Here is a 26557-nt window from a genome sequence, read left to right on the forward strand (position 1 = left end):
AGCAGCAAACACAGAAAAAAGAAGTCACAAATCTGACACCAATATTGTAATACCTTCCAGTTGTAAATTCCGTATTCTGTTCCCTAAATCATCCCCTAAATATACTAGTAATGTGTATTTAGGAAGTGTTATTATTTAGAAGGCATTACAGTATCTCTCTAAGAACAGTTTTTGAGGTGAAACCCAAGAGATTGATGAGGGATATAGGGACATGTAGTGATTAAAAAGGAAGTAGAAGATGCATTTATTACAGCTGTATGTGGATATTATGCATGCCTGTTAATGACCAGGGTGAGGTAAAATACACACTTTAACAGATGAATATATCTGGCAATGAAATGGGTACCCTGAAGGTGCAGTTTCTGCTCAGCTAGAGCTGACCTAAGGCAGAGCTGCTGCAAGGACCTTCCTTCTGCAGCCTGCCATTTGAACCCCACTCCCACACAGGTACCCATACTTGTGCAATGGTGCTAGCTGAGTGCAACAATGCCAATTCTGACCTAGCCAAAACAAAGTTTTAAGACCCATCTCTGCATTGCTTTGGGCTGCACGACCATCAGAGCTAGGACCAAAGGAGGACTGTAACAGCACTGACTGACACCAGCTGAGGCCATGCACAACTTCATACAGAGGGTGCAGGAGCCTCGTACAGAGCGGCAGCTGCTACGCAAGCACTCCTGCACAGGAGCAGACACCGATATTTAAAAGCAGTATTTCCATTTCCAAGGCAATGTGGCAGTTCTCTGACTTAATTATAAAAGCAATCTTCTGACAAATTAGAAGTACTGAGAAATAAGAGAAGTAGATCCAATCTCTCTGCTTTCCCTACTGGGCTGGACTCCATAGGAGCTGTCATGTTCTGTCAGGAAAAGGGTCTGTGATGAACACTACCATCAATATGATGAATTTAATGCCAAGGTTTTATGTTACCTTAAGAGGCACCCAGCTCCTCTACACTTTCTGCACAGTACCTGAAGGACATGACTGTATGCAAATCACACTTGCTGGTTTACAAACTGGTACCAGAACATGTGTCAGGAGTGTCCTGGAAAAAAAATAGCAGGGAACATGCTTGAATGCTGAGTCCTGAGGAAGCTCGTCATGGGGCCCTACAAGAACTCAGAACTGCAAGTTCTATACAAAAAGATCTTAATGTTTCATCTCAGTTCTGAACAGAGGATTTTGTATGAGACGAATGTGACAAGCCCAGGATATTTCATCTGAGATTTATGTGGCATTTCTATGTTTTGGGGGCAGAAAGGTTTGCATTAAAGTCACAAGTTCAAGAAACAAACACATTTACCACACACACACTTATGAATAACTTAGAACACTTTTCCTGTAATTTATACTATTTTTTTGCTTTATAACTTGGGATAGATTTTATAGAAATATACAAGAATCAATTTTGTCCTATTATTGTCTTTAAGAATTTCTAGCTATCCATTTTTATTTAAAAAATCAATGCATTTCCATCAGCAAACTATTGCAGTAATGCCAAATCCAGTTGTAAATGGCAAATTTAGGAGTATGGAAGTGTGGAAAATACACAAAAAAAACCCACATTCCACTGGTTGTTTCCTTATTTTTCCAAATGAATGACTGCTATATGTTCCTCTAAGCAACCCTCTTGTGTTCTATGTGATGAAACAAATTCTAAGTGAAGTGAGGAAGTCTTAGGTGTGTGTGTGTGTAGTGAATGGTATATGCACCGTTTGTCCCCTTTAGCTCCATTGAATAGAGGTAGACATTGTGCAACGCTCTTGCAAGCTCAGCACCACAAACTCTGAAGGTACTTTGCAAGTCTTGCTTATTTGTTCAATGTATACAGTTTCAGTGTAGATTAAAAGCTTGGGGAAAAAATAAAAGATAAAAATGCTCAAACTGTAATTCCAACAGGAAAAATCAAGTTTTAATTCAAATCACAAAAATTGCTTGTAAAAATGGAAATAATGGACATAATTCACCCCCACTGGACCACCACTGATGTTAAGAGATGTATGCAGGAATGATTTTGTCAAAAGCAGTAGCAGTCACTCAATTTTCTTTAGTTACACACCTCACACATTTAATCCCATAATTGTCCTGCTGAATTCTCCTAGCCAGCAACAATGATTACAAAAAGAAAAGGCAGCTTCAGCTTGTCCAATTACATTTTTCATAATTTCTGTTGAATGCAGAGCCATTTTCTTGGTACTTCATACGAATATTTTTCCTCAAAAACATCTTTATAGGGAATATGCCATGTATCACCTGTAGTCTGTACCACACAGTCATAACTGAGAGCAGGCTGTTGGGAAAAAACAGAGGGAAAATATTTTTTTTGGACTTTGTACAAAGTATTACTAAAATGTCAATTATAAGTAGTTAGTTACGACTTCCAGTGCTTACCTTAGAAGTCTCCACAGTTTTATCTCTTAACAACTCTCATTTTATTTTCTTGTACAAAATAAACCCTAAATTTTAGTCCTGGAGGAAAAATGAAACTACCTTCTAGTATTCTGTGGTCTAGGAGTCATTATAAATTCTGTCTTCAATCAGCACTAGATAATAATGATTTCAGGATAATGCACTCAATTACTAGAAATGACAAAATTATTGTTGTTCTGTTCAGTTAAATGAAATCATATGGGAATTACTCAGGATGTGCAGTTTATAGGCTTGAATGTAGGATTTAATGACATTAATGACATTTTGTATTTGTTCTCCCAGTGTCTCTCTTTACAGAGCTGACTTGTTCTGTCCCAAGGAGAAGAAAGAAAAGGAGATGTAAGAAAAAGGCTTATCACTAACACTTTCACAAGCATCTGGCTGAACAAACTGAATAAACAATCTTTCAGGTCTACTAATTCAACATATATAAGACAAATACAAAAGAAACATTACTGGTTGGTAATTATGGTTCCCAGGACATACTATCACTCTATATGTATAGTCTCAGAAGTCTATTTTCCTGTGGTAGCTTCCAGAATAACCTAGAAGACAGCTATGATTGGGAATATCAATCACTCAAATAATTTGTATGGGAATTAAAACTTGGGAATTAGTAGTCCCTTTGTACAAGAGAAAGAAACAAGGTGTACCTAAAGCTGTGTTACTCAGGTGACCCACCATTCATTATTTGGCTCCGTAAGAAGAAACGTATATATGGCAAACATATTACATGTTTGTAATCATGAATGTTATTTTACAATTTTAACCGGCAATGGAAGAAAATTATCTGCATAGGTGCAGTATTCCTTTAAGCAGGCAACAACAATGCAGACAGACCAGATAACAAAAGAACTGCATAAAGAATGTCAGATGATAGATTTTTCCCTAGAAAAATCTTAAAACAGCTGCATTCCTGTTAATAAAAATCACAAGGATACAGAACTCCTAGACAATAATATCAGTATTCTGCCGTAACATGATATTACTGCAATGTCTGTAGCTGAATACTAACTATAAACCTGACTGTTATGGCCTTTCCCTCATGAAACTTTACACTAATGTTAGGTTACTATTATAGTGAATACTGAAATACCTGTATTTTTCTGCTTCTTTAAAATAAAGATGAAAGAAACTCTATTGTAAAATTAGAAATATGATGTTTTATAATAGTGCTGCAGAAGACAATATGGGATTTCAAAGTTTAAAATAAACTAAAACATTGGTACTCAGATTTTAATGAGGCCTGTAATGGTTACAGAGTTTCCAGCACTGGAAATATTTGTATACATCATCTTTTATGTACATTTACATTTTAAACATTTAGGTAGCATTTCTTGTCCCTCTCACAGTTTTCTTGTTTGTGGCACACTTTGTGAATCCAAAGAATTTGCAGTTAATAAGGGAGTTTTGAGTGCACTGGTACAAATCCGTTTCTTAGACTACAACAAGATATTTTGGCTTTCAGGGTTTGAAATAATGTATCTTCAATGAATATGCTCAGTGTGTTTTCTGACTGCAGTGGGAAAACTTACCAAAAATTTTATGCTCCTTCCATCTGCAGAAGGGAAGAACACTATCTGGTGCCCACGCTGCCACTTCCGGAACAGGTGACGTGTCAGACTGTCGGAGAGACAAGCCTTGTGATCCCGGAGAAAGTCTCTAGTAACAAACCTGCAATGCTTGCCCGATCGGAGTGTGGCATATAACAAGAAGGCATCATCTTCAGAGCTTCACAAAACAAATGGAAAATACAGACGTCATTCACAAGGCAGTAAGTGGCTGCAGGAAGTGATTCAAATGCTGATCAGGATTTATTCATCAACAACACTGAAAATTCCCACCACTACTCTAGTTCCCTGTAAAATAAAAAACTGTTTACCACAGGGCACCAAAAGCTAGAGTGCAATAAAAATTAATTGCATGCTACTTAGAGCACTTTTTTCATCTTCTCACAATCTGATAATAGAACAATATAGTATCCTGCCATGAAGTTTAACAATACTGTGCTATGTAGAACAAAACTGCTAAAACTTGACAGTGTACCCTCACACAGCAGCAGACCACAACTGCACACTGATGCTATCAGAAATTCTGTAGTTCAGGGCACCGTCCTCTTGGCAGTGGTTTTATCAGTCATAAACCATACAGCTGTCAATATGATTCCAAGTGATGAAAGTCTTCATAACACAACTTTGTGTGCTTTTGAAGCAAGTATAGCAAAGGATATGCTTCTTTCACAGACACAGATAGACTAGTAATGGTACGAAAAGCTAGAGCAAAATGCACATAAAACAAGTGTTGGTCTCTATTATATTGAGCTGTATTCTTCAACTTACATATTTTCAGCAAAGAAGAAGTCTGCCTTATTCTGCATCTCCTTCATAATTTCTCTTTTCCAGTTTGAAGAGTTCATCAGCATATGTTTGCGGCCCAGCACAAGCAACCTGGCATTCTCTTTTGCCAGGCAGTTGACAGCATCGAGCAGCTGCAGAAAACAAAGCAAACCCAAAGATTTTCTTAGCTCTAAAAACAGTGACATAGAATATTTTCATGTGTGTCTCACCTAAAGGGACTTCTAGACTACTCTAATTTCACACAGTTCTTAACTGCAATGCAAATTAAGCAGGTACCTAATTTAATTCCGTAATCACAAAGAAGAAAAGAAACAACAAACCAATTCATTAAAGGAAGCTACTCTCAACCACACAGAAAATAGAGTGTTTTTTCAGATGACACTTAGGGCCTCGGGCAGAGCTGTATGGAGATGTCAGAAGTTCCAAGTCAGCCGAGGGCACGAATCCCACCGGGTTCCGGTGATAGGCGCTGTGCAGCGGCGGAGCCCTGAGCGCAGCGCCTCTCCCCACCTGCTGGGGCTGGCACCGGCACGGCGAGCGGCAGGACGCGGAGATCCGCCACCTCGGCACTAAGGCTGTATGAAAACCACATCCAGATTAGTCCCCCACTTGTGAACCAACATACCGGTGGTAAACTCACTGCAGAGGGACTTTTCTGCAGTCTCTTAGGGCTGTGCCTGTTCTGCAACAAGCGCTTCTCAGGACAGGCACTGTGCCTGGGACTTTCCCTCTGTGGTTCACCCAGACTGAGCTCAGGGAGGGCAAAAGTTCTGGCTTTCAGATATTACTGTGGACTGTCACAAAACAATGGCATTCAAGTTCGACCCAGAAAGACAGAATTGTTTCTTGAGATTCATGCATCTATCGTATTTGAAAGACAAGTATGCTCAACCACTAGGAAAAGGTATTTCCTAATTTTTACCTGCATTTGCTACCACTATTTGCCAGCATACAATCTCCTAATTATTCTTTATTCCTTCCTGCTTTTCTAGCGACTTCCCTCTTCCTTGTTACTTTTCCTCCCTTTAATACCTTCAATTGCCCTTCTCTTGCTCTTTGCCCTCCTTTCCTCCTATTTGTGATCCATCTCATTTTTTGGTATAATTTGCTTTTGATTCAGGGGCTAGAAAGAATTGTTCATGTAACTCCTGTGTGCCATTTTACAATATATTTCGTTTCATCTACCTGCAAGTACCAGGAGAAAGCAGTGGCCCTATTCAGTCTTCTCTCAAGCTGCACAATCTCACTAGTTCATTTGTGTCAGATCTATACCACAACTACACATGAACTCACTGATCCAACAAAAGACTTTTTTGTGGCTTGAGCTTGCAGCAACCCAGCAGACAGACTTGAGTCAAAGGTTCAATGACTAATGGGAATACATCTCTGGAGGTGGTGAGGACAGGAAGTGCAGGACTGCCCTTCACAGGAAAGGACCTGCAGGTGGCTCAAACGAAATATGCCATGAATCTGGATCTGAGGTTTGGGAGAGGAAGTCAGAAGATTTTCTACATTCATTTTTAACCATTGAGCTGTAAGTTGCTGTTGCCAGTATTGATTCTAAGGGCCTAAAGGCTCTGTTTTCAGATACAGGACCTTGGTGCTAATGAAAAGCACAAATGCATAACAGTACCTATTGGAACTGATTTCCTGCTTCCAGGAAATCACACTTTATATTGGCTACACATGTGTACAATCTACCTTTTCCTGGTTAAAACAAACAAAACATAATGTAACCAGGAAAAGGCCAAAGGCAATAACTTCTCATGCACTGAACCAGTCCTGCAAATAGCTGGATCAAATACAAAGGAGAATTAAGTTGGTTAATCTGAGTTCATTAAAGATAATAAAAGTTAGGAATGTAGCTACTGCATCCACAGACATTTTCATGCACAGAAGTCACCAGTGAAGAAATAATAACAACTAGTAACTTTAGCAAACCCTTACAAATTCCAAATGAAAATATTTTTTCTTTTTGCCTAATATTTTGCTACATTACGGGAAGGTTAGCAAACAATCAGGTGAAAAAAAGAAGTTAGAAAACAGCAACTCTAGATACAGACTGGTCAACAGTAGCTATTCCCAAATATTCTTGGATTCCGATCCTATAGGTCTTTCTTTCTGGAGGTTGTAACTAGTGGCACTTTGTACCTGGTTAGTCATGTAGACTTTCTTGTCCTACATATTATTAGCATATGAGGTTTTCTAGTGTGAAGTGCTTCTGGGAGAAAATTGAGAGGTTGGTACAAATTAGCTAAAACTGGAAAAACTCAAACCCGGCTTAAAATGTAGTGAAATTAAAGGGAGTTAGCATTTTAAAATGCTGACACATTCCTGCTTACATAACAACCCACTGTCCTTCCTCTACTTAATACAGAGATTAACCTTACTTACACAACTAAAATACAGAAGATAAGACATTATTTTTGTTTTCATAAAAGACAATTTTGTTCTGCACACTCCCTTATCTGACACAACTTAACTAAAGAGCCTTTTCTCTCACTTTAGGATTGGACACTTTATGGGGGTGGTCTACATGGAGTCACAGAACTTACATGGGGGGTTTCCTAAGTGTGCCTACTCCCACGCCTGGCTGCTTCTCAAGAAAGGAAGATGTGAGACACACTAACACTTGTTTCAGTCACAGTGGAAAGTAACTGAACATAATGGTATTAACACAAACACAGCAGTAGTGAGTTCTCATTTAAAAAGTCAAGGGTATTTTATTAATATAGTATTTCCAGAAGTTGCATGAGTGTATAATGGAGCATAAGAAAGACAGATTAATTACTCTAACTCATACAAGGAACTATGAGAAGAGCAGGATACAGATTTCCTAAGACTTCACTGCCAATACCTTTCTGATCACTGGATCATGCTGTGTCATGTGTCCCCAGCTTCAAAGGTTAGCTTGAGGTAGCTTTCTCATTAGGTACTACTGGTAGATTCCCACTTGTGAAATGGGAAATCCCTACACACAGCTGCTGGGAGGCACACCACTAGTGATTCAGCAAAAGGTGACTCACCCGTATACACGCTGAGCATGAAGAAGTAACCACCAAAAATATTTAAATTACATTTTTTATTAATAAATCATGTTTGACATTGCTTAAACTTTTGGGTTCACTAACTGCCATTTAAAAGCAAAATTCACCTATAGGTTATCTGCTAGTAAGAGCAACAAACTGCTCTATTACTGCTCTTTTCACCTACTGTTAGTGCTGCCTCCCACCCAGCCAAAGCTCTGAAACTGCCGAAGAAGCCCCAGCACAGACCACAGGTTCAGAGCTGCCATTACTGTACTGTCAGGCAGGGTTGACATGATTATTGTCCCCAAAGTTTAGCCAGCAATTGAAGCAAGTCAAAAGAGGTGATTGTCCCACTTCACTCTTCACTGGTGTGGCTTCATCTTGAGTCCTGGATACAGTTTTGGGTGCCACAAAATAAAAAAGACATGAAGCTGTTAGAGAGCATCCAAAGGAGAGCAATGAAGATGGTGTAGGGGCTGGAGGTGAATCCGTATGAGCAGCACAGAGGTGACTTGGTCTGTTCAGCCTGGAGGAGACTGAGGGGAGACCTCACTGCAGTTACAATTTCCTCATGAGGGGAAGGGATGGGGCGGGAAGTGGAGGGGCAGGCACTGATTTCTTTGGTGACCAGTGACAGGACCCAGGGGAATGGGCCTGAAACTGGGTAAGGGGAGGTTTAAATTGGACATTGGGAAAAGCTTCTTCACCCAGAGGATGTTTGAGCACTGAACAGGCTCCCCAGGGAAGTGGTCATAGCACCAAGCCTGACCGAGTTCAACAAGCATTTGGGCAACACTGTCAGGGACATGGTGCTATCATTGGGGTGTCCTGCACAGGGCCAGGAGTTGGGACTTCAATGATCCTCGTAGGTCCCTTCCAGCTCAGGACATTCTATGATTCTGTAAATGAATTCCTGTCATGACTACATTTATTTGACTTAAAAGTTTCACTATTTTTGGTTATTTTTTCCCATATTGTAGATCAAGAAAATAAACTCAAGAAAAACCTGTTTACTTCAGTCCCACACACAGGAGAGACAAGATGAAAAGCCAGAAATTTTTGCCACAGCCAGTTACTCAAGGAAAGCATGTGTGTTGCTTGCAAGAAAGGCTGGATTTTCTCACTAAGCCTGGTAATTTCACCAACCACATTTAAGATCATTACCACAGCACCAAATATAAATGCTTCTTATATTCTCTACATTATTATTGATAACACAGTGTAAATTAGTCTCAAGTCCTCTTAATTCAAACACAGGGGCAGTATACATGTTTCTTGATTTCTCTGGAGTTTATGTGTCCCTGACTACCATGGGCATAGCTACTTCAAAGGGAAAGCAGTGATGGATGAATAAGTAACAGATTAATTAACTAAGATTAATCAGCCTGGTTTACTTTCTGCTCTTTAGTCAGGAGGCAACTCTTGGGAATTATCCCTTACAACACCAAGGATCTCTGCAATACTGCAGAAACAATATTGTTGGGAATATTTGTATCCTGTGTTACAGTAAAACTATTTAGATTGATGTAACACATCATCATGCAAAACTCTACCAGTGACAGCCCTTCGCACATCAGTGATGGCAATCACACAATGTTTAACATGCTTTAACCTGTCTGCATTGACTCTGTGCCTGGAATTGACTTATCCTCTCTTGACACATTCACTAGAGATATGTCTTAACTTCCTATCACAATTCATTAAAATTTGCAGTTCACTTTTAGATGTTAGCTTTTACTCTTAACAGTCAACACTTTAAATCAAAGGCAGATTATTGATTGAGCAGGAAAACTACCACAGAAGCAGATTTCTCAGTTCATTTAATATAGATTGAGGATGGTACGGTAGCCTCAGTTTGCTCAGATGAGGTGATACCTACAGCTGTGCTACCTGCAGAGTAGGTCTGTATTCAGAGTGAAGATGCTTTTGCAGCCAGGTCCCAACTGACTGGTACCAGGTGTGTACCAGGACACCTGGTGCTCCTGCACAATCCAGTGTTCCCACTGGCTGGAGGACTTGGCCCAGCTGTAACACTGGGTGAATGTAAACACATTACTTTCAGGTCAAAACTGACTACAGCAATACTCCATGGACTGTAACCAAGATAATGAACCATCTTGAATCCTGAGTAGTGGGGAGAATGAAGCAGAGTAACTGTAAATATATTCAGGTCAGGTACAGAAGCAATAGCACAATTTACATTTTTCTGTATTCATGATATCCTGGCTCTTATGCCAGTAATGGGGATATCTTTAATTATAACTCCATTTTATTTCAACTAAAGATGCAATCTGCTCACAACAATCCCTAAAACAATTCTGAATGTAGAAGTAACATGTTTGAAATAGTCTACAACACTGCATTCTGCTATATTATAAACTGTAGGTAAAGTGTCCAATTTCAAACAATCTTGAAGAGCCACCCCTTTTTTTCTACTGATGAGCTCAGAGAAAAATATAATACAAATCAAAACTGTGTAAATCAACCTCAGATTTGGTTAGACTATTATCAATTTCTCCTGTGCAGATAGGGAGGGATAGGTGCCTATCCTTCCCAGCAGAGAGCCATTTAAGAAAAAAAAACAACTTTGAAATAGATGTTTTCCATCTAATTACAGTCATGTCCTGCTCTGTCTTATTTCCAAAAGGCACAAGAAGTAATTTGATGGACAGTGAAGCAGTATTTCCTACAAAAATTAACAGAATCACAGTGGTATGCATGCAGAGAGTGACAATATATATACACAATTTAAACATGGAATTAAAGTATGACATGATGGATGGGGAAGTAGGTGAGGGATCATCAGGTGAAAGAGCCATTAGCTTTTTGGAATCTGGCTTTTTAGAATCGACTGTCATCTTTAAAAGATCTCAGCCACTTTGTCAGACCTTACACCTGAGAAATCTTTTAGTGTGAACATTCTTGCTCACACTTTTTGAATGTCTCTGCTTTTGAATGGTAATATTTTTATCATCATGATCCATAGATGAATGACATTCATCCACAGATTAAAAAAAAAAAGAAAAATGCATAGTGACAATAGTTACCATGCTACTAAATAAACAATGCAAAGAGCTCTAGAAATGTTGACTAAAGAAGATATAGACATTTTAGGAATTGCTGAATTTTATAGTACAAGTTGCAAAAGAGAAGAACAGGCAAATTTTTCTGACTCTTACAATTCAAGAAATAAGCAGATAGATATTCTTCAGTTGTCTAACTGCATTTTTGGAAGTTTAATATTGTAAGTTACTTCACTGGCACTGTAAGTGCCAGTCAAGTTTCTAAATCCAAAAGTTTTCTTAAGCAACTACAATATCATTTTTTTCCCCAATCACTTACATTTTTTAATGTAATGTTGATTTAAATGTACAAGCAGACCCTTTGATGTTGTGTATGCAGCTATGAAGTAGGAATAATGATGGAAAAGAAGGGGTGAATATTAAATCCAAAGCAGCATTCTTCTGGGGTAGCAAGTGGGAAATGTCCAGCTCACCATTAACTATAGCCCAGTGCTAACAATTAACTTTTCTATTTTGATTAAAACTTAACATTTTCTATGGCAGTTGTGGACTGCAATAAATGTGAATTTTCTGAATGTCTTCCTTTCTAGAGTCATGTAAAAGGACAAAGGTATTTGTCCTTTTCTGATCTTCTCTGAGATACTTTTTCTCCATAGCTGATATTACTGTATACTTTTATCTCTTCTCTTCCTCATCTTCTTTCTTGTAACAAAGAATAAATACCAAGACCTTGACAATGCATAAGGGGCAGCTTATGTGGATTTGATTTTATCCAGACATCTCCTGAGATACTACTGTTTTGTACCAAAACCTAGAGATTTACAAAACATTAAAAAGTCTCAACTCTCCATACCAAGGAGAGGAGTTAGGTGATACTGTCTATCCGTGATTATACAAAAGTAGGAAAAGAAACATGTAAAACTTGAAAGTGTTCCCTTTGCACTTCCACATATCAATACTGTCCTTTGTCCCATCCTTGAATTCTTTCTGCTTGCACTGCTGTTTCTTTAACAGTATTTTGTTACTGATCACTACACATGGCTTCATTGCACCAATATGACACATACATCATCTTTATATTCTTGAAGAAGAAAGTTAAATAAAAATGAAAAGGTAAGAGGTTTTACTTATTCTTGCATAAGGTTCAGATGTGAAACTTTACCTGTCAGAGCCACTGACTGTAAATGGAATAATATTCCCAACTGAAGTCACAGCTTCAGAGGTCAGCCTTCTTTCACTGGAAATCCAGTCTTTGCAATTACATTTATACTGTTGCTTTTCTACTATTATCAGAACACTGTATACAAAGATTTAGGGCAATAAGGGAGTTTCTGTTACCATGTTTCATTTTAGAAACAATGTAAAATGTAAAAATTTAGCCATTGGAAATGAACTAGAAACAATGTAGCTATATAAAAGGTACATTTGTGAGCCCAATGGAACTGTGCCAATCTTAAGATTTTCAGCGTGGGCCAGAAGCTACATTTAAGTACTGAAAATCCAAAATGTGAGCAGGATCTCCGGGTGGTGGTGGTGGCAGTGGCAATGGGATGTTATGAAAATGAAAGCACAAGCTTGACTGATCCTTTCCACAGATAGGAAATAACTCGGTGCAGGACTGAAATCGGCTTTGTCAGACTGAAACTGACAGTTTAAGAGGTACTAACACTTCAGCTCTCTCCACTGTCCTGTGCAGGTGTCTGTACAGCGTGACTGACTTTGTCTGATGTTATGTGTTTTCCCTGTGTCATAAAGTCCCAGACAGTACTTTTGTCCTTTGAGGAAAGGTCCTGCAGCAGCTGGGGACATCACTGTTAAAGCAGGTACAGGCATGATGCTGTTATGGTATATTAAACCTATGCTTCTACAGAGACATCCCATATTTTAATAAACTTGACAGCTCTGGAAACACTTTAACATAAGGACTACTTCTAAGCTTGCAGGACAACAGACATCCAGGTAGAATGACATGACAACCAAGGAAACATCAGTAAACTGACAACTTGCAGTTGAAAAAAAGCATCAGAGTACAGTATGCAGCAAATATAACACAATTTTCACACTGTCTTTCTGCTGTTTCCCAGTAATACTATTTTCCAGTTGCCTGCTACAGATCATTATACAGAGGTTACCTTCAAAACTTTTATACATCTTCAAGAACAATTGTTTCAGTAAGAACTTTTGCAGCTCTTAACACATAAATACATAAACAAACTACTGTAATGAATGATGATTTCTCTGAGAAGATCAGAAGGAGGAAAATTTTGTAAGTGTTCTTCTTCAACACTACAAAAATCAGCAGAAGCAAACTAAAGCATAAAGGTCTGAGATGGAGGAGCAGCTGCATGGTCAGAGTCAGACCTATCTGTCCTGGGCCAGCCATGAAACCAAAGCTTTCAGCAAGGAGGAACCTTAGGAGGGAATCTGTTTAATATTGCTAAGAGTATAACTGGTATTTACCAGATCGGAAAAACCTCAGGGGACTTTCATATCCATCAGCAGACCTTGCACTGCCAGTGCCATGAGGCAGAAGTTCAATATTCTCAGTTGGATCAAGGCTTACCCTGGCAAGAAACTCACTGTTCCTACAAAACCAACAAAAATCAAAGGCAGTGTAATGCAACTGATGTAAAATATGGGTCAGCATTATTTATCTTACACAGCCATTAGTTTTGATCATTACAGACTCATGCCATCTTACTACTAGGAACACTGCCAGCAGTGTCCATGCCTGGAGATCCTAGGCCGTGAAAGTCTGAAAGCCCACCATGATATCTAAAGCCCACAAGATCCAATTTTTGTACATTGATGCTTTTCATGTAAGTATATTGGTAGCAGTCTGCAATACTCAATAGCTGGACACTGGGCAGGCCACTGTTTTATCTGAAGTATTTTTCTTTTACTCAAAAGATACAGCAATTTGACAAATAGATGTTATTGTCATCTCCCACAGATTAATTATAGATGATATCTGGCATTTGTCTAAAGGCTCGGCCTCATGGGAACAACCAGTTATATGAAAAGCTTTGTATACTTAGCCGTTTTTTTCCCCTTGTCAAGAGAAACAAGCTTGAGAATATGAAAATATGACCACCAGAAAGCTTGGGCAGCAGAAGCCAAGTAAGAACCATTCCCAAGCCCCAGCCCTATTTCATAGAAGGATCTATTTTTTAAAGCAACTTTTAGCTCGGGGACTCAGAATTACAGTTTCCAGGTATCTATATGACTATATCAGCCAGCACTTTGGAGGAATTATGTTGCATCTTGCCCTCTTTTGTCCATTTCCATGTAAAAGATGCAGATACCCAGCTAACAACTCTGGAGCATCCAGGACTGAATATCAGTGCTCAAGCTCAAAACAAAACTACAATTTCAGAAGTGTTTTGTTTGCCAAATTTAACAGATAGCAAATGGTTAAAATTGTGTTTTATTACTGGTTATGTTAACTAGGCTGGTGGACTAAATAGACTTGTGGAAATGAGAGTGGGTGGGATGACAAAAAAGAAATCCCTAACCTATAGCATTCAAATTTCTGAAAGCCCATTTGGGAATGCCCATTCAATGGAAAGTTAAGAGATTTCACTCTTTAAGGCATGATATACAGATACATACACATAAACTAGAAGTGAAAAAGTCAAAACCCTCCAATTCTTTAAGGCACTTCCTCTCCCTATTGAAATGTATGGCCATTCCACATAAACAGATTTAAATAGCACAGTGCAATGTTTTACAGGGACATCGTGTACATGACTTCTGATGATGATAGCAGCATAGTGACATTAATGATAGATAAGCCCAGGGTAACTACTCCGCACAAGGAGCACGGTAAATCACCATCAAATCAACATCATTGAGATCAACATCATCTCAATGTTTCAACATTGAGATTTTGAAACGTGTGGTTCTGCTCTATGATTACTTGCAACCCTCTTATTACTACTTAATTTTATTTATTCAAATGTGTGGCAACTTAGGGCTGTGTTGGAAGAAAACTCCTATCAGTCAATCAGTCAATGAATCAAGTAGTAGTATAGGCAGTATTCAAGAGATAGGTATTCCAGTGCCCTTTTCTTAAGCTTGCACTAAACGTAGAAGCTCAAACTCTGGAGATCCACAGCTCTAACAAACACCTGCATCATACTTCTACTTTTTTTTTTTTTTCAGTGTATAGTGTAAGCACTACCTAACTTACCAAAGTATCACACAATTAGGAAATAAACAAGGAGAGAAGGCATCAGCAAGGTTGATCTTCCCATACTGGTTGGAAAATAGAATTATGTTTACATAATTTTGACAACCTCTTTAGCTTTTGACTCACTATTTTTCAATGCATATTTCCAGCTAGAACTGTGAAAAGAACTATTCAGATCATTAAAGAACTGACCAGTGAGTAATAGATCACAAAGAAACAGCATCACAAGCTAATTTCTCTGGGTGGAAAGGAAAAATCAGTAGATGCATATAAAGATTAGTAGTAAATATGTTAAACACTTGAAGTTGAGAATTTCTCATTAAGAAAAAGGTTTCCTAACAATGATACAGGGCAAGTAGTTACAATGCCAGAGATAAACCATTCAAAGGGATTTTAAAATTGTGTAATTTTGGGGGGGATCATATTTAGGAAATAATAATTACAGAATATAAGTTTTGAATATTTATTTTATGGAGATCTACAGGAAAACAAGAACACCAACACAAATGATGCTTTATAAGGTTGTTTCTTCACCTAATGGTTTGCAAGTACTAATTTTTAAGATCTTGATTTAGGCATTTTTCTTGAAGAATGTGAGTGAAGATTTCTATTGTGTAACAGTTACTTTCCTGAAAACTTGAACAGCAGCAGCAAAGGTAGCCACAGTTATCTTATTATGTTTTTGGTACTGGTGTTCTTACTACATCACTCCTGTTCCTCACATGATACCAAGAAACAAAATTGTTTACAAGTCTCAGCATGTACAATACCAGTTTAATGGCACAATTCTGGTAGCAGTCCTCTGAGAAGTAACAGATATGAGATATGAACGAGATCTCCTCTTTATATTAACACAAGTAAACTTATTAGTTTAATCTAATTTGATCTCATTTAGATTAACACCACAGATAAAGGCATAAGTCTGAATTAGCATGGGGACTATTTTATTTTGACTCTTGGGATTTTTGCCCTGCCTCATTTTCCCTCCCTTACCTGGAAGAACTGCACAAATGTACTCTTAAACAAGAAAAGTAAAAAGTAGAATAGGCATAGCCTCTTACCTTTTATATCTGTATCTGATGTGCAAAATCAATACTGGCAAAAGGTGAGGTTTGCATTAAGAAGTGTTTGATACAGAATGTCACCTTTAATGGGCAACAGTATTTTGGGTAAGAAGAGTTCTTATCATTTTTCAGAAGTTCAGTTTGAAAAGGGAATTCTTGTGAATTGGTTTCAAGCAGGAATACTGCCAGCACGATTGTCATCCCCAGAATAGAATTTTAATTCTGGTCAAATTGGTCTACTAGATTCAAATAGGAGTTCCTATTTCCATGTTCCAGACAACACAAAGCAATCAGTTTATGAAGAGATTTAGATTAAAAGCTGTTTACAATTGTATTTGATTTTCTATAAGTCCAGATTAAAAAAAAATAAAATAAAATTACTTTAACTACAATTTTAAACTTCAGTGCAGGTTATATTAATTTAATAATTTCAATTTATTTACTTATACATGTATGTCTCTTCCAATCCTGCTTTACAAATATAATGCAACTAGAAAAGAAACAACAAATGCAGCTTAATGGATTGTTGGGTCATTAAACATCATGTCTATATATGTAGATCCCTAGGAATAACATACTGCTCAAAAAAATTTAGGCTTTCAAAGCTTCATAAACAAATCCAAAGAGACTTTGGGCTTTTATTACATTGTACCTTTTTGCCTTCAGGTAACACAACTTTCAAATACATTTTCTTTCCTACTTTTACTAGAAATAGCATATCAAATGTCAAAGCCAAGCATGAACCAAAATCGGTTGCTTTTCAAATACATAAATAAATCCAGGGGTACATGAATGAGCACAATCATTGTCCTGAGGATTACCTATGCTGCTTTTAAGATGACAGTGAAACCAGCACTTCTCACATTCAAATCAAGTATTCATTCTTACAGAGGACTAGCTCATAATAACCCAGCCTTCACATTTTCTGGCCTGCTTCCCATAGCCTCTCACTCCTATGGAGACATTTCATATGAAAATAATTTCTAAAGAAGCAGTTCAGTTCCCCAAAGACCAGGTTTCCAATTTGGAGGTCAAGCACATTTACTGCCACAGTGACAACAATTCCATGATTATGTGAAGCAGTTGAGCTGCCCAAAGAAAAACCCCATCTTGTGGTTTCTAAGGGACAAGTGAAAACAGCAAGAGAGAAACTCATCCAGTTCAGAAGACACATTCATTTGACTTCATCACCTAGATTTTAGACTTCTCTACAACATACAACCTGTTACAATTACTAAGTTCACTGGGACATGAATCATCAAGGCAGGTTCACTCTCCCCTGCTGAATTTCAAGCTTATATTTCTAGTGGTTAGAAGAATCTTACAAAAGATGTGACACAAATTATTAGTAAAAAAAAAGGTATGATTGGTGCTTGGGTGCTTCTGTACTTAGGTTAACTTTTGATTTGCTATTATCACCAAATACAAAGGTAAAAACCATAAACACCAGATGGAAACCAATAGAGATAATTAATTTAACCATATGGGTTTTATTAATTTTATAGCCAGAAAAAAAGGTTGCAAATAACTGGAAGCAACACCAGGAAGAATCTGACTCTGAGAGAAAGTAACAGGCAGAACCTGTCAAATTGCCTGATAGTCAGATTTCTGTAACTTGATCAATTTCTGCTGCTCTATTCTCACCAGGAAATGCAAACCTAGAGCGGAAACCTCTGAAAAGAAATTGTCTACAGCCGACTGATGAGGCATTTACTTAGGGAATCCTGTCGACTTCCCCTTCCCTATTTCACAATGTTGAGGATTCAAAAGTTTTGAGAAAGCTTCCCCTGTATTTACAAGTCTGACCTTGTGCTTCCCTTCTTAACATGTCCCATCTACCTCCGACTCTCCTGTCCAGTGCTGCAGAAGAAGGACACTGGAGCACACCTTTATGGGAAGAGCCAGATTTGCTGGCTCAAGGTGTGTAGGCAACACAGGCGGTTCCTTGGTGGAAGCATCCATGCCAACCAGCTGTAGGAGTACTTTGGAACCTCTGACACACTGATGTCCAATACATCTGCACTTACAGTTTAAAGGTATCCAAAGCTGAATATATTAATTGCTCTTTTATTTCTCTTTTAGCCACAATCAGGAACTGCCAGGTTTCAGAAAAGCTGCAGGGAGAGGAGAATTTGCAGGCCTTCCTTCTAGGTTTCACTGGCAACTGAGTCTATCTCCTTCAGCTCTCCTGGGAAGTTTAACAGCCTTGTTCTTCTGCATCTGGTGACCAAAATTCTTAAGCTTGAGCTATGCTATTTTAGGATGGCCCCAACATAGAAGGAGAGGGGAAAGATTTCAGCAGATTGGTATTGATCTCTGAGATGTGTCTTCAGAGAAGTTCTTGTGCTGCGATATCCAAGGAACCTCCAGAAGTTATCTGATGAGATATGGATGCAATGCTGGATATTTCAGTCATTAATCTCTAATACTAAAAATAGGTGATTTTTCTTTCTCTTCTAAGATCACGTTACACAGATGGTGAAGGTGATTTTCAATGAAAACACCAATAATGTTAATCTTTAGGGTTTGTGCAATACTTACAGGAAATGAAAGTACAGGTCTAAAGATGTTGCAAAGATAAATATCTCTCCAATCTTGAGCAACAGGCCAAAGGTTTTGTTATCATGGAAATGCAAACTTGAACCATCATTACAAGACAGGAAAAAAAAGAAGAGATGGAAAAGGCTGAGAGCAAACGAACAAACACATCTGACTGCTTGTTGAGTGGTAAGACAAGAGGTGGTCAGAGGCAGAATTGATGAACTGTCACAGTATGACAAATAAGACCTCTGTTGGATGTATTGATTCCAAACAGAGAATGACTCATGGATCTACTTCATTCTTGTTTCATTTACAGACAGTAAAGTACTTGAGCAAATCACAGATGCTGCCAAAGGAGTCAGAAAAGAAAAAAAATTCTTTCCCATGGATGAGTTTTTGGGGTCAAATTTATTAATAACTACTTGTTTTGTAGGACAGCTCATAGAGTGGAGCTAACGTTTTCTACAAAGTATCACTGTCTTAATAACTGTACAGATGATCTTTTATGTATGTTGTATGGTTAACACTGACTGGAAGACTTGTAAAGATTACCACATGAAAACATGAGCATACTAGTATGTGTATTTGTCAACTATAATTGTATGCACAGGAGCTGATTTTTTTGTGTCTCATGGCCTCAAAAATGGTTTAGTAACTGGAACTTGGAAGAGAAAGTTGTATTCGCTATTTTTCTCAAACACTACAAGCTCCAATATGCTTTTTGCTCTCCTTGTTTCATCATAGAAGATTTATAGGCATTAAGGGGAGATTTCAAAGAAGCAAAATTATGTTTCAAAATTGATTTGGGTTATTAAGCCAGGAGAATTGTGGGTCATAGATACCCTGGTTTTCTTTTTTTCACTCTTTTCAAAAATTGTGCCTTTATTTGAAGAGTTGGTGTTTTTTGCCTTGATAATTGTCTTTATATTTGGAAAATAAGCCTTGCAAATTGAATACAGTACATACCAAAGCAATGGTTCTGAGCTGAATTCACAAAGTGTAATTCACTTTAATTCTGTGGCCAAAGCTGGTCTTTTTTCAAAAATTTAACAGGACCATTCACCATTTTCCTGTAGACTGCTATCCTGTGTTCTGTTTTTCTCCCTTAGCTTCATGAAACTTATGAAACTTTTTTTTTTCACTATCAGCTTTTCTTCCAAGACTGCAACCTGTCTCCCACCCCACCCCCCCCCCCCGCTCTTTTCTCTACTGCTAATGTAGCCAGGAATCCAGAAATAACTACTACAGAACCACTAGAATAACTAAAAAAATGTTAGTTTTAAACCTTGAATCTTCCTGTTAAATATAACTTTAGATCTTTAACATATAGAAAAATAAAATGCAACAATATGTTTACACACAAATATTGTTATGCAAAATTCTCTTAGTTCCTCCCCCAATTCAGAGGGCAATGTCCACTCAACAAGCCTAATGCTCTTTCCCTGGAAGAGATGAGAAACACATGCAAAACATGAGGTGTCCCCTGCACCTGCCACAGAGCACTCCCAATTGCAGCAGTCACAGCCTGGCTTTTTGTGACAGCCTGTGAGAGGTGCACAGGGCAGGTCTGGTGGCTTTCCTGGCAGAAGCTGACTGCTGCTTCAGGCCAGAGATGTGGTATGCTGCCAGCAGATCGGGATGGGAAGGAACAGCAAGGATGTGGCTTCCTCAGCTATTCTACAGGACTACAGCAATTTATTTGGGAATTATACAAACTCATGTAGTCCATTTATAGAAGTGCTGATTAAGTTTAAGAGGAACCACTTTGAATTACCTGCCAAGAGCAAACACTATTCCTTTGTGCATTGTTAACCTTGAGTAACTCAATCTGGAACTATTTTACCAATCGTTTCGACGTCTGAGTTTAATACAGAGATCAGAGAGTGTAAAGTTAGGGCAGAGCTGACCCCAGCTGCCAAACTGTTTGAAGAAGTGAACAGTGAGTTAGCTTTAATCCGACACACATTTGAAATATGTATTTAGTTACTTCTAACACCAGATGAGTACAGCTAAAAAAAAGGACCTGGCTGCATACTTAATTTACAATGTACCAAACTCATTGTAAATTAAGAATAGCAAAATATTCTTCAGATTGTTCTTGCAGATCATGCTCTCTCAGCCCTCTCTCATCTCCCACCCTGGTCCTCCACAGTTCAGGGGTAGCTGAAGCAGAGCAAAGTGCCTTCACTCCTCTTCTGCAACCCAAGAGCAGTCTCCAGAGCCTAGCTATCCTTGCACTGGGATTCCCTCTCATTTAGAAAGGATACTTCTGCAGAAAATTGTCATAAACAGGAAAACCTCAATTTAAAAACTATGTAACAGTTTGTTTATTAGAAGAAATGGACAATTAATGTGGAAATACCCTCTCTTGACCTTTACAAGGTGAAAGGTGAGAGCACTACAGAGAGTGCCAAATGTGATTGTGCTGGGTAAGGATTTATGTAATTAGATACATTGGGAGATACATAAATGTCATGATACAGCCTGAATCAACTTTGCTTAGTTAAACTGCAAGGATAGCTCTGTTTACAAGCCACACGTTTGCAGTACAGTGACTGACTCAGTCAGGCAAAACCCATCAGGTACAGTCTTACAGCAGCAGATGACAAGGCTGAATGACTTTAGACTTTAGGGAGGTTTGGAATTTTTTTCTATTGATTATATAGCAAAAATAATTTCCATTCTCTAATATCTTTTAATTAGGAGTCAACTTTAATGCCTAATTTAAAATGCTACAGTAAGGAAGCAAAGGGTTGAAAGGAGGTGATGTCCACTGTTGTGGTTTTACAGTCACTATGTGTGCAGGGCTCACCATTCCCTAGCCCTCAAAAAATCTTTGCTCCCATCTTCATGCTGCCTCCTTCCTTTTTTCAAGAATTGAGTAATTGATGCAGCCATATCATAATTTCTACCAGGAAACAGACCAAGAATAAAACCTACTTGGACAAAAGGGCAATTGGGGATTATCCTTACAAACCAAGAGTATCATAAACCAGAGAAACTGCCACAGGAGGTTCCAGTACATCTGTCAAGTCAATAATATTCATGATGATTTGCTTAGTGCTGACTATGAGGACAGAAGTTGTCTGGGAAGTCACATATCTAGCTTTATAGAATGTCAGAACACTTAGGGAATTAAATGAGTAAAAATTTGACCTTCAACCTCTGCTTGTTTTCTGTCTCCTCTTATCCCTCAAGGTACCTGTGCCTTGCCACACAACCCAGCCACTCCCCAAGATGCCTAAGGCATGCTAAATGGAATTACAGATGTTAGGCTGTTTGAAACAGAGCGGAAAATTTCATCCATGTTTTTTTATTCTAATCATATGACTAAGAGTTAGTTAGAGTCTTGGTCTTCAGCAGAACAGCTGCAGTTCTGGAAGCTAAGTAATGAAGTTAAACAGTACTTTTTGTTAAATATAAATTAAGACCAGGATGCATTTTAATTACCATGTTTTTTATCACATAAATCTTAGGCCTTCTCTTGTGTTAAATAAAATAAAATTTCGCCATTCTCTCTAAATCACATAAGGGACAGGTTCCAAAGAAACTAATAATTTGCAAATAGTATCACTTAAGAGTGTGTTAGAAATACAGCAACAATCTCATTTTCTCTTTCAGCTATGCTGCATACTAACTATATATTCTGCCAGAAAAGTATATAAAACAATGTCCTGACTGGGTCTAACAGATGCAATAATCAACCCTTGAAAAGGGTTGATCCATACCTGGAGACTCAAAACAACTTAGCTTTTTGACAAGTTAAATAATTTAGCTTTTAACAGGCTGGACAGCTTTAACATAGGTCCTCAGAAACACTGCTCATTTACTACCTCTCTAATCAAGCAGAAGTCACAGCATACCTCTCTTCTTCAAAATGGGACTGTCATGCTACCCCAGCCAGCCCGTCTGACCTCAGTAACCTTCACTCTTGGCTTCTTCCATCCTTTGTGCTCTGCCTCCCACTTCTCTCATATTATTTCTCCTCTCCATCTTCTCAGTTCAGCACTGTGTTTCCCTATGTAGACTGAAGAACTTCATAAGGCAGGCTGTAAGTGCCCCATACATGCCACTCCACATTTTCCATTTGGTTGTCACAGGCATGAGGACAGGAGCCTCCAGAAGAGGATGCTTTGTGGCAGAGCCAGCCCTCAAAGGACAGACTACAGCATTGAGTGAGGTCAGCATTCACAGATGGGAAACTACTTGGCAGCAACACCATAACCAGAAAAGCAACACATGAACAGATTACTGTGGCCTTCCCTTCCCTCCTCTGAAAAGAGTTTGGAGACAGAAGAAAGGATTGCTCTGCTTTGTGCGTTTCTTTCTGTTTTTAGCAGTCTCAGAAAAAAAGTCAATAAACAAGAATGCATGCTTCTTGTCAGAAGTATCCAAAATAAGAACAAAAACATAGTCCTTTTTTGACATGTTACAACACAGAAATTCAGAGTCATGAAGAAATAAAAAGATCTGCTAGCATCCAGCATGATCTCACATTTAAACTATGTTTCCACTTGGAAAAAACTAGAAACTCAATAGTTAATACTGTAATTGTGTATAATGACATCTAGCATTAAAAGAATTAAAAGTATCTCAGTTAATTGAGAGGATCAATGCAGGGAAAAGTCTTTAGTAGTCCATGTGTCTAGAATATTATTTCTTTTGGAAAGTGAAGGAGCTATTTTGTTGTTTAGAGTGCAAATATACACTTTCCATGCCAAAACAGATACTATTCAGCCAGTGAATATCTACAGGTCTATGGCAGAAATAATGGACTTCTCCAATCTCTCAACTCTCCATACTCCCAAAAACAGGATCCAGAAAACAGGAGCATCAAAAGACTGGCAGAAATCCCAATGATTAGCATTTTTTGTGCATGGCAAAATGTAATAATCATTCACAGCAATCTAACTCATAGGACAAGCCAATAAAAGCTAAAAGAACCTTCTGAACAAGATGGGGTGAGTCCAAATTACTTTTCTGCTGTGTAGGAAGGAAACACAGGTCTTCCCAAAATCCTCCTAATCAGTAAGCAGCTGGGATTCAAGAGAAATTTGATCTGTATCTATATGGAACAACCTATATGAAAGTTGATGCCTCCACAGAGTCCTCCTGGAGTTCTTTGGCATCATGGATCCCAAAGTGCCTCCATTACAGCCCAAGCTAAGGAGAAACTCAAAGGCAATTTATGCTGTTCAGCATGCTAATACCTCCTAGTAAGATTTCTGATCAGAACACAGGAGTAATTATCTGCCAAAGATTGGTTCTTTGCTCGATTGCCTCCAGTTTCTACAAACCATTCAGAATCCTGTTTAGAACTCCCACAGTGGGAAAGGCATGCACTGAGGAAGCCCATTCTTTTCTCCTCATCTTCAGCAGCACAGATATGTCTTTCTAGATGTTAAAACACTGTGCCACTATGTTCTTCCTGGAATTCTTCTAGATAATCAAAACTTCCTCCCTGATCCCACCCAAACAACTTGTGAACTTTTTTTGCTATTTTTGTAGCAAGTAAAGTACTCTCTTTGTGAGACAGTATCTCACGAAACTACACTGCCACTCTGAAGCATCTTTCAGCAAGTTTATCTAACCTCCCAGCTCACTTTTATCTACATATATGAGTATACATTACTTTCTAACAATAGCTTTAAAGTAACTCCTAGAACAAAAATGTATTTCTTGTAATTAGTAAAAGTGAATTTCTTTTTTTATTATCAAGCTAATTTATAAATTCATTTTAATTTTGAGAGTGCGAAAATTTAAATTCTGGCTTTGGAATAAGTGTGAGCAGCTACTTTGCTACTCCTGATTTAAAGTAAATTTGATTGACAAAAAAAAAACCCAAATAACCTTAAGCCAATTCTTAGTGAAATACTACAAGGGAGCATCAAGAATTCTCAAACATGGGTCATGACAAAGGAGCAGGATTTTTCTTCTACAAATCAAGTGGAAAGAACTGAAGCCAGTTTGAGCTACCCTTGTCAAACAGGACTCAAGTCTCAAAGCAATAGGAAGTGAAATAATGTTTAAATGTGTATAGGATGTGGTTTGAACTAACAGGGGGTTATTTTAATGACAACTTTTACAAGCATAACTACATTATACTAAATTTTCTACACAGCAGATTTACCCAGTTCCCCCAAATCCCTATTACTATGAAAACTTACACAATCACAGTGTTTTGCAATAAAAACTTTGTTATTATTGATACCTTAGCTGTAACTATAAACATTGAATACATGAGGAAATGTGTGACATTTTACAGCTAATACAGGTAAATATATAAGAGCAATCTTCCCACTAATAAATTTTAATTTGTGAAACTTAGATAACTCTTTGAACTTCATTGTGAATGTGCAACTAAGTATTTGCTCATTTTCTCTAGAGGATAAGTAATAATGAGCACTCACTGTTTTACAATCAGTATACACAAAACACTTAATGAATATTTAACCAGCACTTACATTTTCACACTGCATTCTTCTGGATTTTATGTGGGAAACATTGAGTCCATCAATAACAATATCAAAAGGAAGTCGATTTTCCACAAATGTTTGAAAGGCCTCCAATTCCTGAAATAAATAAATAAATAAATACAGATTAATATGTTGAGTTTAATAGAAAGAAATTCTAGTCCATTTTTATTTAAAAAGAAAATAAAGCCCAAATGTCTCACTTTTCCTTTGTTGCCTACACTTCACATCATTACTTGATTATTTCCTAAAACAACCACACCAAAAAAAACCCACTCCGTCTTTTAAGCCACATGTCTTACACTGGATATGTCCAATAAAACCATTACAACCAAAAATTACATTACAACTGAAACCCAAAACTTTACAGCAATCAAAATTACAACCTGGACTGCACACTTCTATAAAGATAGATGCTATAGTCATTGTCACACAGAAGCTGCTGAACAAAGCAACTTTACAGTCCAGTAGACAGTTTCACCATTACTAGCTCTTAACATATCCAAAAGAAAAATAATGATCATACTTAGGTTCTCTGAAAGAATGATGAGATCTCTGAATGCCAGTCAATATTTAAATAAACAACCATTTAGAAAGATAGTACTCCATCTGTGAGAAACATGTGGCTTTAAAGCTAAAACCATGAACTTTCTGACTAGGTCAGAAATGTAATGCATCAATTGAGCAAAACATCCAGTTTTTCCCTCATAAGAAAACCAGAACTGCTTTAGGTTTGAGAGTCCATAAGAGAAGAACAGACTACAAACCTATAATAAAATCTTCAGGAATTTCTCCCTTGATTTTTGGGGAAAGATTTAGTCCTTTTTTTGCAGACACTTGCATAAGATTTGTACTTTTTGCTTCTGATTATTTTTAATAAGACCAAGAACTCTGCATTATCCTGATGGGTAGTGACCTAGTTGCATAAATTACCTTTCTAGTAACAAGTAAGATTTATTTATCACTGACAGAGCTTTCACAATCCAGACTATAAATTAACTTTCACAGGAACTCAAAACAATTAATATTTCATGCCTTCTGCAAAAGATTCAATAAGTACTTGTCTCATCTTGCCTTCTTCCATGTAGCAATTCTGCAACATACATCTAAATAAAAACCACTGCTTCAGCACCCAAAAACATACAGAGCATATACAATTCTTCCTTGGAGAAAAAAATGAAAGAAAGAATCCATTTTTCCAGAAAATACAATGCAGTCAGGCAGTAGCAACTGATCACTTCAAAATTAGTTGGAATGCTTATGACAAATTATATTAGGAAAAGGGCTACCTATACTAAGAGTATAAACCACTCAGCTGTTAAAATTTCAGGAATACTTTCCAGGTGAACAGAGGTATACCAGTCAAAAGCACAGTGATAAGAATACAGACAACACAGGGCTTAGTCTAGCACCCTAGGAATCAATCACCTGTTATGTGATCTTTCATT

At 37.9% G+C, this 26557-nt stretch overlaps 1 protein-coding gene across 2 annotated transcripts in view; it reads right to left on the bottom strand.

Moving 5' to 3' along the window:
• Positions 1-1890: 1890 nt before the first annotated feature.
• Positions 1891-26557, bottom strand: part of PRORP (protein only RNase P catalytic subunit) — a 38281-nt gene continuing 13614 nt past the window's right edge. For both annotated transcript variants that reach the window (XM_021542691.3, XM_021542692.3), the window contains exons 5-8: positions 25101-25208; positions 4770-4918; positions 3966-4161; positions 1891-2290 (exon numbers count right to left, since the gene is read on the bottom strand). In XM_021542691.3, the coding sequence (XP_021398366.2) occupies positions 2159-2290; positions 3966-4161; positions 4770-4918; positions 25101-25208 (585 nt within the window). In that variant the 3' untranslated portion in view covers positions 1891-2158. The remainder of the gene's footprint in view (positions 2291-3965; positions 4162-4769; positions 4919-25100; positions 25209-26557) is intronic.

This window comes from Lonchura striata, chromosome 6 (assembly GCF_046129695.1).
Source record: "Lonchura striata isolate bLonStr1 chromosome 6, bLonStr1.mat, whole genome shotgun sequence".
NCBI lineage: Eukaryota > Metazoa > Chordata > Aves > Passeriformes > Estrildidae > Lonchura > Lonchura striata.